Here is a 13,534-nt window from a genome sequence, read left to right as displayed (position 1 = left end):
CTGGAAAGAAAGCAGCTGTCTGATGAATGTATATTAAAGGCTGGGTTAGATAAGCATTTTTCCTGTAAGAAGTGCAAGTTGTACAGTGGTTGGTTTACAGTGCAAAGGGCTGATAAGTTCATGCTTGTGCTAGGATGGGAGTTATTCTAACATCGAATTAACACTAAACACATGTATTCGCAGTATTTTCAGAGAACTGAAAAAAGAATGTATCAGAATACATCTAATGGCATTTGTATAAAAATGTCATTGTTTTCTTTTTTAATAACTTTGTTACTGAGTTAATTCAGTGCTCATTAAAAAGTGCTCCATTTACCTGGCCACAAACCAAATCCTGAAAAGAGAAACAGCAGCAAGCTCCTCTTTTCCCATGGGGCTCTTGACAAAAAGCTTAACTTTGACCTGAAGGCCCTGTTCCTGCTGGGGCCGAGAGCAGCTGATCTCAGCCTTCTTCCAACATGTACTTGCCTTCTATTCTTTGTCAGATATAAGCTGTCCACGGGCAAGTTTCTGTAGCCCTAAAACCACACAACAGCAAGAGAACCACCAGCTAAACAACTGGGCTTATTTTCCATGAAAATTCAACTTCTTTGCTCAGGGTACCACATTTACTCTTAGATTTTTGTTGTGAATCAAGTTTAGGGGCTATATTAATTCAAAATATCTTATAATACATCCTTATAATGCATGAGATAGAGCAGTGATGAAAGACTCCCTATTTCACAAACTACTCGGTCTCCCTCGACTTCCAAAATATAAAAAACCCAACAAATAAATGCCCTGTGGCATAGATGAGCTTGGGTTCCTCTAACATGGACTAATCCTTTCCAATTTTCTTGCTTCACACCTGTCAATCTCCTTCCTATACAAGTAACATTCATTCTTCTAACCTCTCCTGGACATCGCATGTACAAGTGTACTAGCTAGAGTGCATACAACAGGTAAGTACGTCACAGTGAAACATCACACTGTCCCTTTAGAAATGCTGACTTTATATATGTAGAATGAATACAATCACTGTTGTCTGGGAAACAGGCAAAGAAAAATGAGTCTAATTGAATGAGGTGACTGTACGGTCACAACACACACATATACAATATTCATATATATATATATATATGTACATATACGTACACATTTATGCTTACCAAGGCATGAGCCGGCCAATTTTTGTCCATCTACTTTTGCTAATAAAAAAGCCAGCAACAGGATCAGTAACTGCACCTGAGGCTTTGCCAATGAACAGTACCAGAGAGGCATGAAACGGAGTAATCTGAAAGTACAGACAGAATTCTGTAAACAAGAGCCATTGTTTCACAATACAATGAAACAGCATAAAGCAACTTTCCAGAAAAAAACCTCAGTGTTTTAAAGAATAATGATAGTTCATTTACAAAACATGTCTGCTGCTGTCATAGAAATTACTATTGGTTACCCATAGCAAACGAGACATTGAGACAGGCAGCATGCAAGAAGGGATTAGAGGGGAAAAGTGCAAGGAAAGACAAATTATTAATGTGTTTAGAACTAGGAAAATGAGTCAGAGTCAAATAGTAGTCTAAAGTCCTTGTTTTAGTCATAAAACCTGACAGAGTCCCTCTGTCATTATCCCCTCACTTTGTTCCCCACACAGCCCCATCTCCCCATATCTTCATTTTGATCTGATCTAGAAAAAAAAGTAGAGGGAGGTGTTTACATGCATTCATGTTTTTTCATCCCCTAAGATTACCAACAAGGCTGCCAACTGGTGGCATGAGGCTGTGGAAGAGGCTGTAGCACAGCAGACTTTATCCACTCAGAACTGAACTGTGACAACTGAACTGCATAAGGCACATCTGTTCAAATCAAAGTTCCCAGCACATGTCCAACAAATCTCACCTGAAAAATGTTCATGGATTGCATAAGAAAAACCTTTGAAGTTAGCCTAGGAGGACCATATTTAAGTGCCTATTTAGAAATACAGTTTATCCCAGGCAACGTAGTTATTTTTCACATATATCTGTAAAGAGCTTAGGAATCCATATCACACAATGGTTAAAAAAGGTGGGGGGAGAAAGAGAGAGCGAGAGACTGCTGAAATAGCCTACGGGGCTTAAACAGCAGCAGCAAACAAAACTCCTTCACCTACATGCTTCTTCATGCTATCAGTGTTCCAACCCAGCAGGAAGCCTGGCGAATGCAGCTGATACAACACCAAGCTTGAGCTAGTATTCCCTGCTTTTCTGCAGAGCTTACTGCCTCCTAGGCAGCATCACACGGCTTCCAGCTCGTGCAGGTCCCCTGCCTGCAGAATTTGCTGTGGGTATTCCCTCAGAGGTGAAAGAAAAGCAATAATCTCCGAGATGTCCTGGATGACCTTTGTAAAAGGCAGATGCGATGCATTTTTGTAATCACACCTGTTAAATTTTAGCCCAATTAGGTGAAATTGTCTCCAGCAGGTAACGACAGTGGCTCTCCAAGCATCCTATTGCTGCACTGTAGAACAAGACTGGGATGAGTATTGAGCTCTGTCCCACAGCAGTTTGCTGACATTCACCTCATCCACCTTCGCTAACTGGTACCCTCCCACAGCTAGGGTGGCAAGACACCGAGCAGCTCTGAGGAAGGCTTCCCATCGGGGCTGCACTGGAACTGCTCACAAGTCACTACTGCTTCTCAAGAGACAGGTCAGCCAAAACAAGTACAAAACAGCAGTCAGAAAGATACAGGGGTTGAAATACGGGAGTGATGAGGGACACAGAGACAGAAAGCTTCACATTAGGTGGGTTTTGCATTGGTATTTTGTTCAGATAATGTGAATAGACAGAAAGGAAGTGGATACTACATAAACAGAAGTGGAAAAAAGCCTTGAGGAAAATTAAACCCTCTCTTACGTTAAGAGTGGAGTCTGCATAGTCACCCTGTCTTCATCATTAGTAGGGGCTTATACATCCCTTGGCTGCATTTTCTTAGCCCCTAAATCTAGACAGTGTCTGTCAGCACCAATGCCAGAAACTTCCCGGTGTTAATAAAATACAAAATATGCTAAATTTGCCCATCTCAAAAGGAATAAAGACCAGGATCCTATTATCAGAGGTTTTGGTGTTTTCTAGTAATTTGTGGTGGTTTGGAGTTACATTTATATGTCTGTAGTTTACACAGGTAATTTAGGTGGAACATGGAATTCAAAAGGAATTACAGAAAGTAATACAAATGTAATTTTCTTAGAAAGGATCCAGATTATGTATGAAAGATTACACCTAGTGAGTTTCCCAGTCTCTCAAAGAGCTAAAACAGTTCTGCCCTCTAAGTGGGCAAGAATTAAATCCAGGTAGTGACTATAAAATTACATGCTCTCCCCTGAAAATGTGTGGAAAAAACCACAGGAATTCAGAGCTGTTTATCAGGCCTTGAAATAAATCCTGTCCCTGCAGGATTACTTCAGAGAACAAACTAAACCATCAAGGAACAAATAATTAAGCCCCTTAATGAAGTTGTAAGTGTATCATTACAAACATTAAGCAAAATTATTGGGTTTCAGTAGGAGCTTGTTAACAAAATAATAATTATTAGGTCATTTATTTAGGTAGTGCCCAAAGATGCATGAACGGGACCCTGGCTTTCTGGACACTGTACACAAACAGATAAAGAAATTAACAGTCCTTAGCTTCAAGAATTTTCAATTTCTGTGATAAGCAGAGGGTGAGGAAATTGCCGTATTTATAAGCACCCTGGGAAAATTGTATTAGTGTCTTTCTCATTCGGTTCATGCTTCATCATCTCCAATGGCTTGTATTGCCATCCTTGATGTAAGTGTGAAACAACTGTAGTCAGAGCTGCATCTCCAGGTTACCTGTTCCACCTCCAACTCCTCAGACTCCACACCATCCACTTGCCATCTTTGGCACTGCTGTCCAAAACTGGCCCATTTTCTAGATCTTGTGACTTTGATCTCAACAAGACACTCAAGATCTCAGTTTTATATGTCAGTCTTATCGTGTTGCCAATTTTATCAAGTAAGTCACACCTCAGCTTCTGATACCAGACTTTTATAGGAAAACCATAAACGCAGTCTTTTGGACACCTCCACTCCCCTAGTCATGGTATCCTGCCTTTCTGCATCTTAAACAGCAAACGGATAACAATATCTGATCCAGAACCTCCTGTTCTTTCCAGCAAATAAAAACAGTCATCAGTGCTGAAAGCCACTCATGCAGTTTTGGCTACAGCTGTTCTCACAGTCCCTGCAATTTGGCCTCGTTTCCCTAAAATTCTTTTTTCTATTCTATAATATTTTATCTGTCCCACCGAGTTACCATGCAAACATACAAGACAACCCAGAACAGTAAAAAATGCATATGGATTGATTTTCTTTGTTTCTCTGCTGTCCTGAAATCTAGCTGGAGCAGCTGAAAGTCAGATGAATGGGATGACTCTTACTGCTTTGTTTTAACAGGTCTGCTTCTGCACCAGAAAGCCACAGACTGGAAGCAAAGAACCTTCAGGAACGGTAGCTCAGCTTTCTTTGCAAAGAAATTACCCTAGACAAACCAAATAAAATTTATGTGAAATTATGTTGACTACTAGATGCAACTGCAGTGATTTTAACTAAACCAAATGAACAAAACTTCACAACCTCAACATTGCACCACTAATGTTTCAAATGTTTCATATCCTACACTCTCTGACTCTCCTGAGAACACAGAGAACTGCTTTTTCTTGTGTCTGCAGTTGTGTCAGCTCTACAGTACCTAAAGCTCTACTAATGATACCAAACTAAAAGCAAACAATGGCCACTTCTAGACAGAAAGGCAGCTAGTGAAAAAGAAAAATAAACATTTCTGGACAAGTTTATGCCATTTCCAGGACACTGAACAGCTAGAGGCAATGAAAACAAGACAATTTAAAAGCTTTATTAGCTAATTCACCTTTTATCATTCCACGGACATTGTTGACAACATCAGAGTTGAGGTAAGTCTACAATCTGTAAAGGTTTCTTGTGCTACTTACATGGGCTATATCTAGCAGGTAGATCTGTAGGAAGAAAGCAGCAGCACTCCCTGCCACTTGATTTGGGGCGCCTCCTATTGCATAGCATAATTTGCTGCAAATCGAGAGCCTATATTCCTGTTCAAGATGAAGCAGAACAAATGATGAGAAAAACAAAGCACACAAGTTAAAAGCTACAGAAATCATAAGGTTAAAGTCTAAGGTTAACACCAAATTCAGGTATTCTCTTCACAGGTATTCCACTAATAAATCCATATGCCCTCAACCCCGATCATCACCAGGCATTTGGATGCTCATTGCTTTGATTTTTAATGGTTTTGTTCCTTAATTCAGCCCCTAGAAACAGATTACAGTGTTCCTGCAAGGGAGTCTAGGCTTACCTACCTGCTTCTCGCAAGCTACTGAAAAGGAAAAAGTCTACAAACAAGCAAGAAGCGGCAAAGAAGTGCACATACTGTTACACTATTTTCTGAGCTTAGTTTTGTCCTTGAATGTTTAATTCAGATTTTTTTTAAAGGTTGAAAATTTGATTACTTTTTAAAAAAAAAATCTTATATTAATCTTTCAGACCATAATAATTGATATATACTCTCATACCATAGTAATTAGACAACATTAATAGAAGGAAAGTTCTGCAGTCAAATGCAGACCGAATAGATCCCAAACATTTGTGCTCCATTCCTTCCTTACTTTGTCACAAAATGCTGGTGTGACCCTGGCAAAGTCATTTAAGTTTGTACATCTTCCTTTTGACTTTTCTATATCTTTTGTGAAAGTTGGCATAATAGGTAAAGTGATTTTGGGGCCCAAGTCCTCTTTAGGAAGGACTCTAAGTCACTCCAGGTGTGTTTGAAAAATTTTGCAAAACTGTGCTCTCTCATTTGCCTTTTGATGTTTGAAAAGTACCGTGAGCATCCAAGAATATTCTCCAATAGAATTGCCAAATAAGAGTAAGATAAAAGCTGAAAATAAGGTTTCATAACAGTAATTAAAGGACAAAAAACGTACAGAGTCTAACAGAAATTCTAATGAAGAACACTGTGTTTTCCAATAGCAGAAGTTCCATAATGCTAGAAAGCCATTAAAAAAATCTTAAGACTTAATTTCATGCCATAAAATTCAAAATACGGGAAGAAAATGACTCTTCATTAATCTTGTATTCCTTTCAAAGGGACAACATATCCAACCTGAATTTAGACTTTCAGGCTTTCAATCGCTCTTTAAAGACTGCTGTCAGCAGGAATCAGGAAACATGAAGAGGAGCAGCAATATTAATCCTGGGTCTGCCCTCTCTCTGAACTGACTGCACAAGCCCTTAATTCTTACATTAAATCAGGATAAAAATAGAGATATGGTAATGAGATCCACCACAATGATAATATTCTGATACATTACATAATTTCTGAGCATTTTTAAATTTACTAAGTACCATCATCTTTACTACCTAACAGAGTTTTGGTAAGTTTTAGACTTCTAGACAGAGCCTTTCGTCATCTAGTCATTTTCCTTGGAACTCTTTTATCTGTGTGGGTGTGAACAAGCACTGAGTATCAGGACTCTTTCCTTTCTGTATTTCCACAGAGAAAGACGGAGGGGCATCCCATTACTATGCCCAAGCAAATTGGACAGTGTCAGGGCATGAGCTGCAAAATGGAATCACCGCAGTAGGCTTCACTTGTACGCTGTATTCACAATTTTCTTTCCAGGAAAAAAAAAGAAAAAAAAAGAAAAAAAAAGAAAAAAAGAAAAAAAAGAAAAAAAGAAAAAAAGAAAAAAAAAGAAAAAAAGAAAAAAAAGAAAAAAAGAAAAAAAGAAAAAAAAAGAAAAAAAGAAAAAAAAAGAAAAAAAGAAAAAAAGAAAAAAAGAAAAAAAGAAAAAAAGAAAAAAAGAAAAAAAGAAAAAAAGAAAAAAAGAAAAAAAGAAAAAAAGAAAAAAAGAAAAAAAGAAAAAAAGAAAAAAAGAAAAAAAGAAAAAAAGAAAAAAAGAAAAAAAGAAAAAAAGAAAAAAAGAAAAAAAGAAAAAAGAAAAAAAGAAAAAAAGAAAAAAAGAAAAAAAGAAAAAAAGAAAAAAAGAAAAAGAAAAAAAGAAAAAAAGAAAAAAAGAAAAAAAAAGAAAAAAAAAGAAAAAAAAGAAAAAAAGAAAAAAAGAAAAATATAAATAAAAAAAAAAAAAAAAAAAAAAAAAAAAAAAAAAAAAAAAAAAAAAAAAAAAAAAAAGAAAAAAAAAAAAAGAAAAAAAAAAAAAAAAAAAAAAAAAAAAAAAAAAAAGAGTGGCAAATGGTCATAAGACAGACCTCATCAGAACCATATACTATTTAATTTGATAAAAGATTTTAAACACAACAAACAGACTACATACATATTTGCTGTCGAAAGTAACTCTCCATATTTCATACGTGAATCCTATTAAATGTGAGCTTTCCCAGACTTGTGGGGTCTACAGAATCTTGTTTGCTTGACTCACAGCACAGTCCTCTTGAGCTTTGCTCCTAGGGTGGTGTACTTTTAAACTTTATCATGCTGTTTTATTTGCTAATGATTCCCTTCTCCTAGCCTCACCTCCCTCCTCCCAGAAATTAAATTACTTTAAAAGTTTATTTTCCTTTGATACCTTCCCTTCTGATCTTCAAGCATTGGCAAAATGACTTCCAGCTGAAATCAAGAGACATAAACCACTGCTGTGTAAATCCTGTATCCCATTCCACCCCCAAAACAAGCTGAGAAAAACTTTTAGATCCATAATGCTGCTTTTCCACCTTTTTTCCCTAGTACCTGTCACAGAATCACAGAATGGTTTGGGTTGGAAGGGACATTTGAAGATCATCCAGTCCAACCCCCTGCCATGAGCAGGGACATCTTCAACCAGATCAGGTTGCTCAGAGCCCCATCCAACCTGACCTTGAATGTCTCCAAGGATGGGGCATCTACCACCTCTCTGGGCAACCTGTGCCAGTGTCTCACCACCCTCATTGTAAAAATTTCTTCCATATGTCCCTCTTTCAGTTTAAAACCATTGCCCCTTGTCCTTTCAATAGCTAAGGCCATGATAACACAGAAAAAGTAAATGCCTCTGTATAATATACATGATTCCAAAACATTTTTATAACACAAAGAACATTAAGTTCTTAAGAATTAGTCTAGCTAAAGTTGCAGTACAGGAAACAGTCAACAGTCAACTAACAGGCTTACAGGCTGTAGGCCATACGCCTGTCTCTACATCAGTTTCACGGTTAGAAAATTTACAATCTTAATACATTTTTTTTAAAAAGTCTCACTGTAATTCCACACACCCCCAGGACGCTGCACAGCTACTTTCTGAACCATGCTCCCAGATCACCTTGAAGCAAAGTTAATATTTGGTCACAGCAGTATTTAAGTTTTCACTAAATTTTGTTAATGAATGTTATTTTCAAAAAAAAAAAAAAAAAAAAGCTGTCAGATAGACATAGCACACAAAGGTGTCCTGTTCAGTCAGCCACAGAAATGCAGGGAATCTGCAGTTCATGAACTTCCTGAAATGGAGGTTACGTCCTGATCACTGTTCAATACCCGTTTTCCTTTTATTTTGCCTAATTACTTTTGGAATTCATTTGTATGTTAAGCCATAACACACCACAGCAGTTCTACACGTGAATGACACGTACTGTGAAAGGAAATGCCACCATGTTCGTTGCAGATCTGCTGCCTGGTAATTTCATTGAGTGCTCCAGAGTTTCTGTCTGCTGAGAAGTAACCATTCAGACTCTACATTCTGGTGCCTCTTTCCCAAAGAAGCAGCCTATAGTTTATTTTGACTCTTTGTTTTGAAGTTATATGGTAATCACTATGTTTTCTACCTCAGTATCCTATGAGACGGTGGTAAAAGTGAAGGTAGGTCTCCGCACCAGTAAAGCTGAAACATTTCCTTCTTTCTAACTTCCTGGGCTTACAGTTAAGAGTAGAAAAGAGACAGGTGGCAGCTGCCCATTACAGGATCTAGAGGAGTAAGTCCCCCAGCCCTGGTTGGGTTTACATGATATTGCTAATAAATGACACCAGAAACTGTCTTGAGAAGGATAACATCACACCCGTGCAGAGCAGTGTGACCAACGGCAGCGCATTGGCTATGAGCGGCTAACAGGGTTTTTCTCTTAAGGCTGAATTTCCCTGCTGCATTGCTTCCTCAAGCAACAGAAATTGATTGATTTCTGTGAAATCTGGTGAAAGCTTTTTCACCTGTGTAAGCTTATCAGTAAGCTTAAAGTACGCCAAAAATTCACCAGAGATCTGAATGTATAGGCAGTGGTCAAATAAGGAACAAAATACGAAGTATTTACAATGAAAATTTTGTTTTGAGACCCCTGTGGTGTAGTTGAATGTCAACATCAAATTGCTACTACAAGCTTTAGAAGAAACATGAGAGGATGGGGTGGAAGGTAAGAGAAAGGAAGGTCAAATGAAGTTATAATCTTTTTTTGTTCTCAGATTAACTTGACAATTTTGTACTTATACATGCCCCCATCATATCAAAGTTAATTGTGTTTCAAGGTAAACCAAGAAAGCATAATAGCTGAGAGACTTGATTTTGTTCCTTAAATAGAAGAATAAGTTTAAACATTGTTATAGAAAATTCATGCATCTCATACACTGTAGTTCCTTTATTTATAATTCTCTTGTAAGTTAAAACCATACTTTTCACTCTTATAAGTTTTCCCTTCCCCAACAGAACAGAAATTGAATACAGTGTTTATAACAGATCATCTTATTTCTAAAGAAAGTATTTAAGCACACTGAAAACAACTCTATGCAACTGTGTGAAGATATTGCATGAACATCATGGGCACAGGGAGCAGCCACATTTTGTCCTAAGCTATTCTTTATCAGTAGAGTCCAGAACTGAACCAACAAGTAATTTAAAAGCAGTAAGAAGACAGAGCAAAACCTGTGACCCAAAGATAAATGCTAGTCTAGGTTTATCTGAGAAACAATGAAAACGTAGCTAGCGAGGAGCAACTTTTGAGTCAGCTTTTCTCTCAACACAGAATTAATACCGGTAATGTTTCTGTTCTGTGAGTGACCGTATAACTGCCTCTTAAAAGCACAAGTGTGATAGTCACAGGTCCCTCATACCAAGTATCCTGAGGACTGTTTTCAGGTTTCTCAGCAACATCAGCCCACCCGAGTAGAAGAAATAACAGCAGCAGGGTTTGGGTGCAGACACGTAGAAAGGGCACACGAAGAGGGCAGGATACTGTGGTGCTTTCCCAGGATATTCTTCCAGCTGCCAGCAACATAGCACTGAGGGGCTCTGTGACCCAAAGATGGCATATCTCTATTTAAAATCTTCAGATTTCTCCCATGAATTCACCCAGATGCTTTCTGAACATAAGAATTCAAGCCAGAACAGCACGTGCCCACAGCGTCCGATGAGCTCCATGGCTCGAACGCCCTCCACCACGTTGTGAAAGGTTACCTCGGCCCCGCCGTTTTGAAGCTGCCCTTCGCCGTTTTACCAGGTGCCCCCTCACTCGCCTCTTACCTGCCCCTGCACTCCTACCTCGGCAAGCACCGAGCCCAAAGAGCAAGCATTTGGATACTCTCTCACTCGCAACACTCGCCTGGAAGTTAGGAGTTGATGGGGGTTCCTGAGGAGAGCGAACCCCCTCCTGCCCCGATACCCCACCTGCCTCGGTCGGAGAGACGGCCCCGCAGCGGAGAGAAAGTGGAAAGCTTTCTCCTGCCACCCAAGTGGACAGTAAACATCGTATAGTGCGCTGGAGGGAAAATACCAGCGTTACAGGGAGCTCCTTGGTGAGAGAAGGGGGGCGGATTTAAGGGTAAGGATTTAAGAGCTGTTTCGGGTACCTCGCTGGGACAGGCTGCGCCGGGCAAGAAGCACCTCACAAAACACGGCAGCAAAAAAGTTCAGGCTGCCCCAAACCCCCCCGAGAGCGCCCACCCCCCTTCCCCGTAACCTACCGGCAATGAAAATAATAATTAAAAAAAAAAAACAACAAACAAAAAACAGTGCGCCGGAGCAGGAGGGCGCGGGTGGGACTCCAGCCCCGCTCTCACCCCGGGACTGTGGCCGAGGGGCTCCTCCAGCCCCACGACGGCCGCCTTTCCCCCTCCCCAGCCCCTTACCTCCTCCTCCTCCGGGCGCTCCGGGGCGTCCTTTGCAGCCCCCGCCATGGCACAGCGGACAGCCCACCCCCGGCCAGCACCTGCGTGCCCGGGGCGGGGCGGCGGAGGGAAGGAGAGGGCGAGCGGGTGGCGTCCCCAGCACCCTCACGCAGCGCCCTGGCGGGGCGAAGGCGCTATCGCTGCCCTCCAGGCCCGGGCATTCCCCGCCAGAGGAGCCCTCTCCCCGCCTGGGGCGAGGGCTGCATAGCCGAGCCCCCTGCGGGCGGCGGGAACACCCCGCCACGCTCCGTCCCTCCGTGCCACTTCCCCTGCGGAGAGGAGCGGGGCAGCTCCCGGCGGCGAGGGCGGCTCTTTGCTGCGGGAGCCGTCCCTGAGGTAAACCCCGGGCTCTATCGTGCTGGAAGCCCGCTAGCCAGCCTGAGCAGCCAGAGGAAGGCCGCCACCGCGCCCGCCCGGCCGCTCCCCTCAGGCACCGCGGCACCCCGACGGCCGCTGCTCCCGCCTGGCCCCGCAGCGAGGTGCTTAACGGTCGGGCGTCAGACGGTGAAGGTTCCTGGGGTTGTTTTCATCCAAAGTCTCAGAACACCGGCTCTCTCCTTTTGAAGAGATGCGCTGTTTTCTGATTTACAGGAATTTACAACCGCGCCAGCCAGCAACGCTGTCTTCTGTCAACGGGACACGAGATGACACAAAAAAACGCACCTGACCCGGGAAGCGTGCTGCGGAAAAAGCAGCGGCTGCTGCTGCCCTCAAAGGCCCTGGAGCTGACACCAGTATTTAAGGCAGTACAAGTTCACTCTGCCCCTAGGAAAATGGTCTTGCGAGCGTGTGCCACATCAGAGGGAAAAAAAAAAAACAAAAAACAAAAAAACAAACAAAACCCCCTGCATTTTTAAGTCTGAATTCTTTCAACAGTGAGACAGCCTGGGAGAAGAGGGTTTAAACAAACCAAGAAGCACACGAGGACTGGGTCATCTGCTCATCTTGGGAAGGTGATGACTAACCTACACGCACCGGGATTCCTGGCTCGACTGATTCCCAGAGCTCCGTCGCTGACAGGGCCGCTTGGTGGGTACTGCACAGACACTGCAAACTATGCCGCAAGTACTGATAGGCAAACCCTGTGCAACCTCATTTGACAAGAATGATTACAGCAAATCTGCAAAACTCTGAAAAAAAAGGCATTAAAAAAAATTTCTTAAAAAACAGACCTTCAATGCAAAACTGAAACTGTGGCCTTATTAGGCCTTGTCAAAAAACTCTCTGAAGCTTTTCGGCTCCAAGGGGTCCCTGAAGGCTGAGGCCAGATGGGCTTCAGAACAGAGGCGGCCTGCTCAGTCCCTCAGCCCCAAAATGTAATTTGTTCTAAAACACCGAGCTAGATACAAGGTATGCCTGTAACATTCAAATTAAACATTTAGGTTCTTCATTTTTCTCTTCACACAATGTCCTCGTAACGCATTCAATCTTTGCTACCTGCATTTGCATGTTTCTTCACAAAGGAAAAAAAACCACAGAAAACATTTCCTTTCTTTGTTCTTTTCCAGGCTATTTCAATTTTGCTGTAAATTATGTTAATGCACAGGCTTTACTCAAAACAGTGAAGGCTTGTGAAGAAACAATGAATAACTGATAGTATTTGTGTGTTTCACAAACTCAAGCATTGATCAAGCTAGTTTTACTGTTGTTTGACCAATGCACAATAGCGGGCTACAGCGCTGAGCAAGAGATTAGGCTGTCCAGACACTACAGGTAGCTAATCAGTCTTTACAAATTGACCGAAACCAATTAGATTTAGGAGAGCCCTGTATTCATTCCAAAGATTTTCTCCAAATTAGGAAATAAGTTATCCAATAGCAGTTCGTTGCCTTTTTTTAAAGGCACTTTCTAGTCTAACATGGGATTAGTGCAGTCGGCATCACTCTTGACTTTTTAAAGATTTGCTCTCATTTTGTAATTAAGATCATGACACTTTCAAACGGCAAATACACACTCAAGTACACCAAAGCTGTAGCCAGAAACAGTTGATTTCAGTAGAGCACAATATATAGCCAGCCAGAATCAAGCTATCCAGTCTCTTAAAATACTGGTAGCAGACATGGATCAATGTTGAAATACTAAATACTTACGGCTCCTTTCCAAAAACATGATCTTTTGATAACAAGCAAAATGGATTTACCTACCTAAAATTTGACACCCCCCCCTTCAATTTCAATCAATTTTACAGTAATTATTTCTTTGAATTCCTATGTTGCAAATGCAAGGCATAGCAGACTGCTACTTTGACATTTCATGCACCTTTTAGAGAAGAACAATTGAGCTTACAAATCAAGCATGTGTGGTTTTCCCAATACTTATTTTTACATTAAGACAAATTCAAAAGCACTGATAAATAAAATTCACTGTTCAGGAAGCTCTGCACA

General features: G+C 41.0%; 1 protein-coding gene across 10 annotated transcripts in view; it reads right to left on the bottom strand.

Moving 5' to 3' along the window:
* The window catches only part of MFSD2B (MFSD2 lysolipid transporter B, sphingolipid), a 43,152-nt gene extending 29,850 nt beyond the window's left edge, over nt 1-13,302 (bottom strand). For 4 of the 10 annotated variants that reach the window (XR_015708770.1, XM_009467315.2, XM_087776672.1 and 1 more), the window contains exons 1-3: nt 11,112-13,302; nt 4,990-5,106; nt 1,149-1,273 (exon numbers count right to left, since the gene is read on the bottom strand). Coding sequence is in view for 8 of the 10 variants with exons in the window: in XM_009467315.2 (XP_009465590.2) it covers nt 1,149-1,273; nt 4,990-5,106; nt 11,112-11,159 (290 nt within the window). In the remaining 2 variants the exon portion in view is untranslated. Of the gene's footprint in view, nt 1-316; nt 519-1,148; nt 1,274-4,419; nt 4,521-4,989; nt 5,107-10,097; nt 10,742-11,111 lie in introns of all 10 variants that reach the window. The other 6 variants (XM_087776673.1, XM_087776674.1, XM_087776675.1 and 3 more) reach the window with 6 other exon arrangements.
* Nucleotides 13,303-13,534: the final 232 nt, after the last annotated feature.

This window comes from Nipponia nippon, unplaced genomic scaffold, assembly GCF_047370975.1.
Source record: "Nipponia nippon isolate SJK-2023a ecotype South Korea unplaced genomic scaffold, ASM4737097v1 scaffold_4, whole genome shotgun sequence".
NCBI classification, from domain to species: Eukaryota; Metazoa; Chordata; class Aves; order Pelecaniformes; family Threskiornithidae; genus Nipponia; species Nipponia nippon.
Note: the sequence above shows the minus strand (reverse complement) of the source record. Positions and strands in the feature narration are given on the sequence as shown.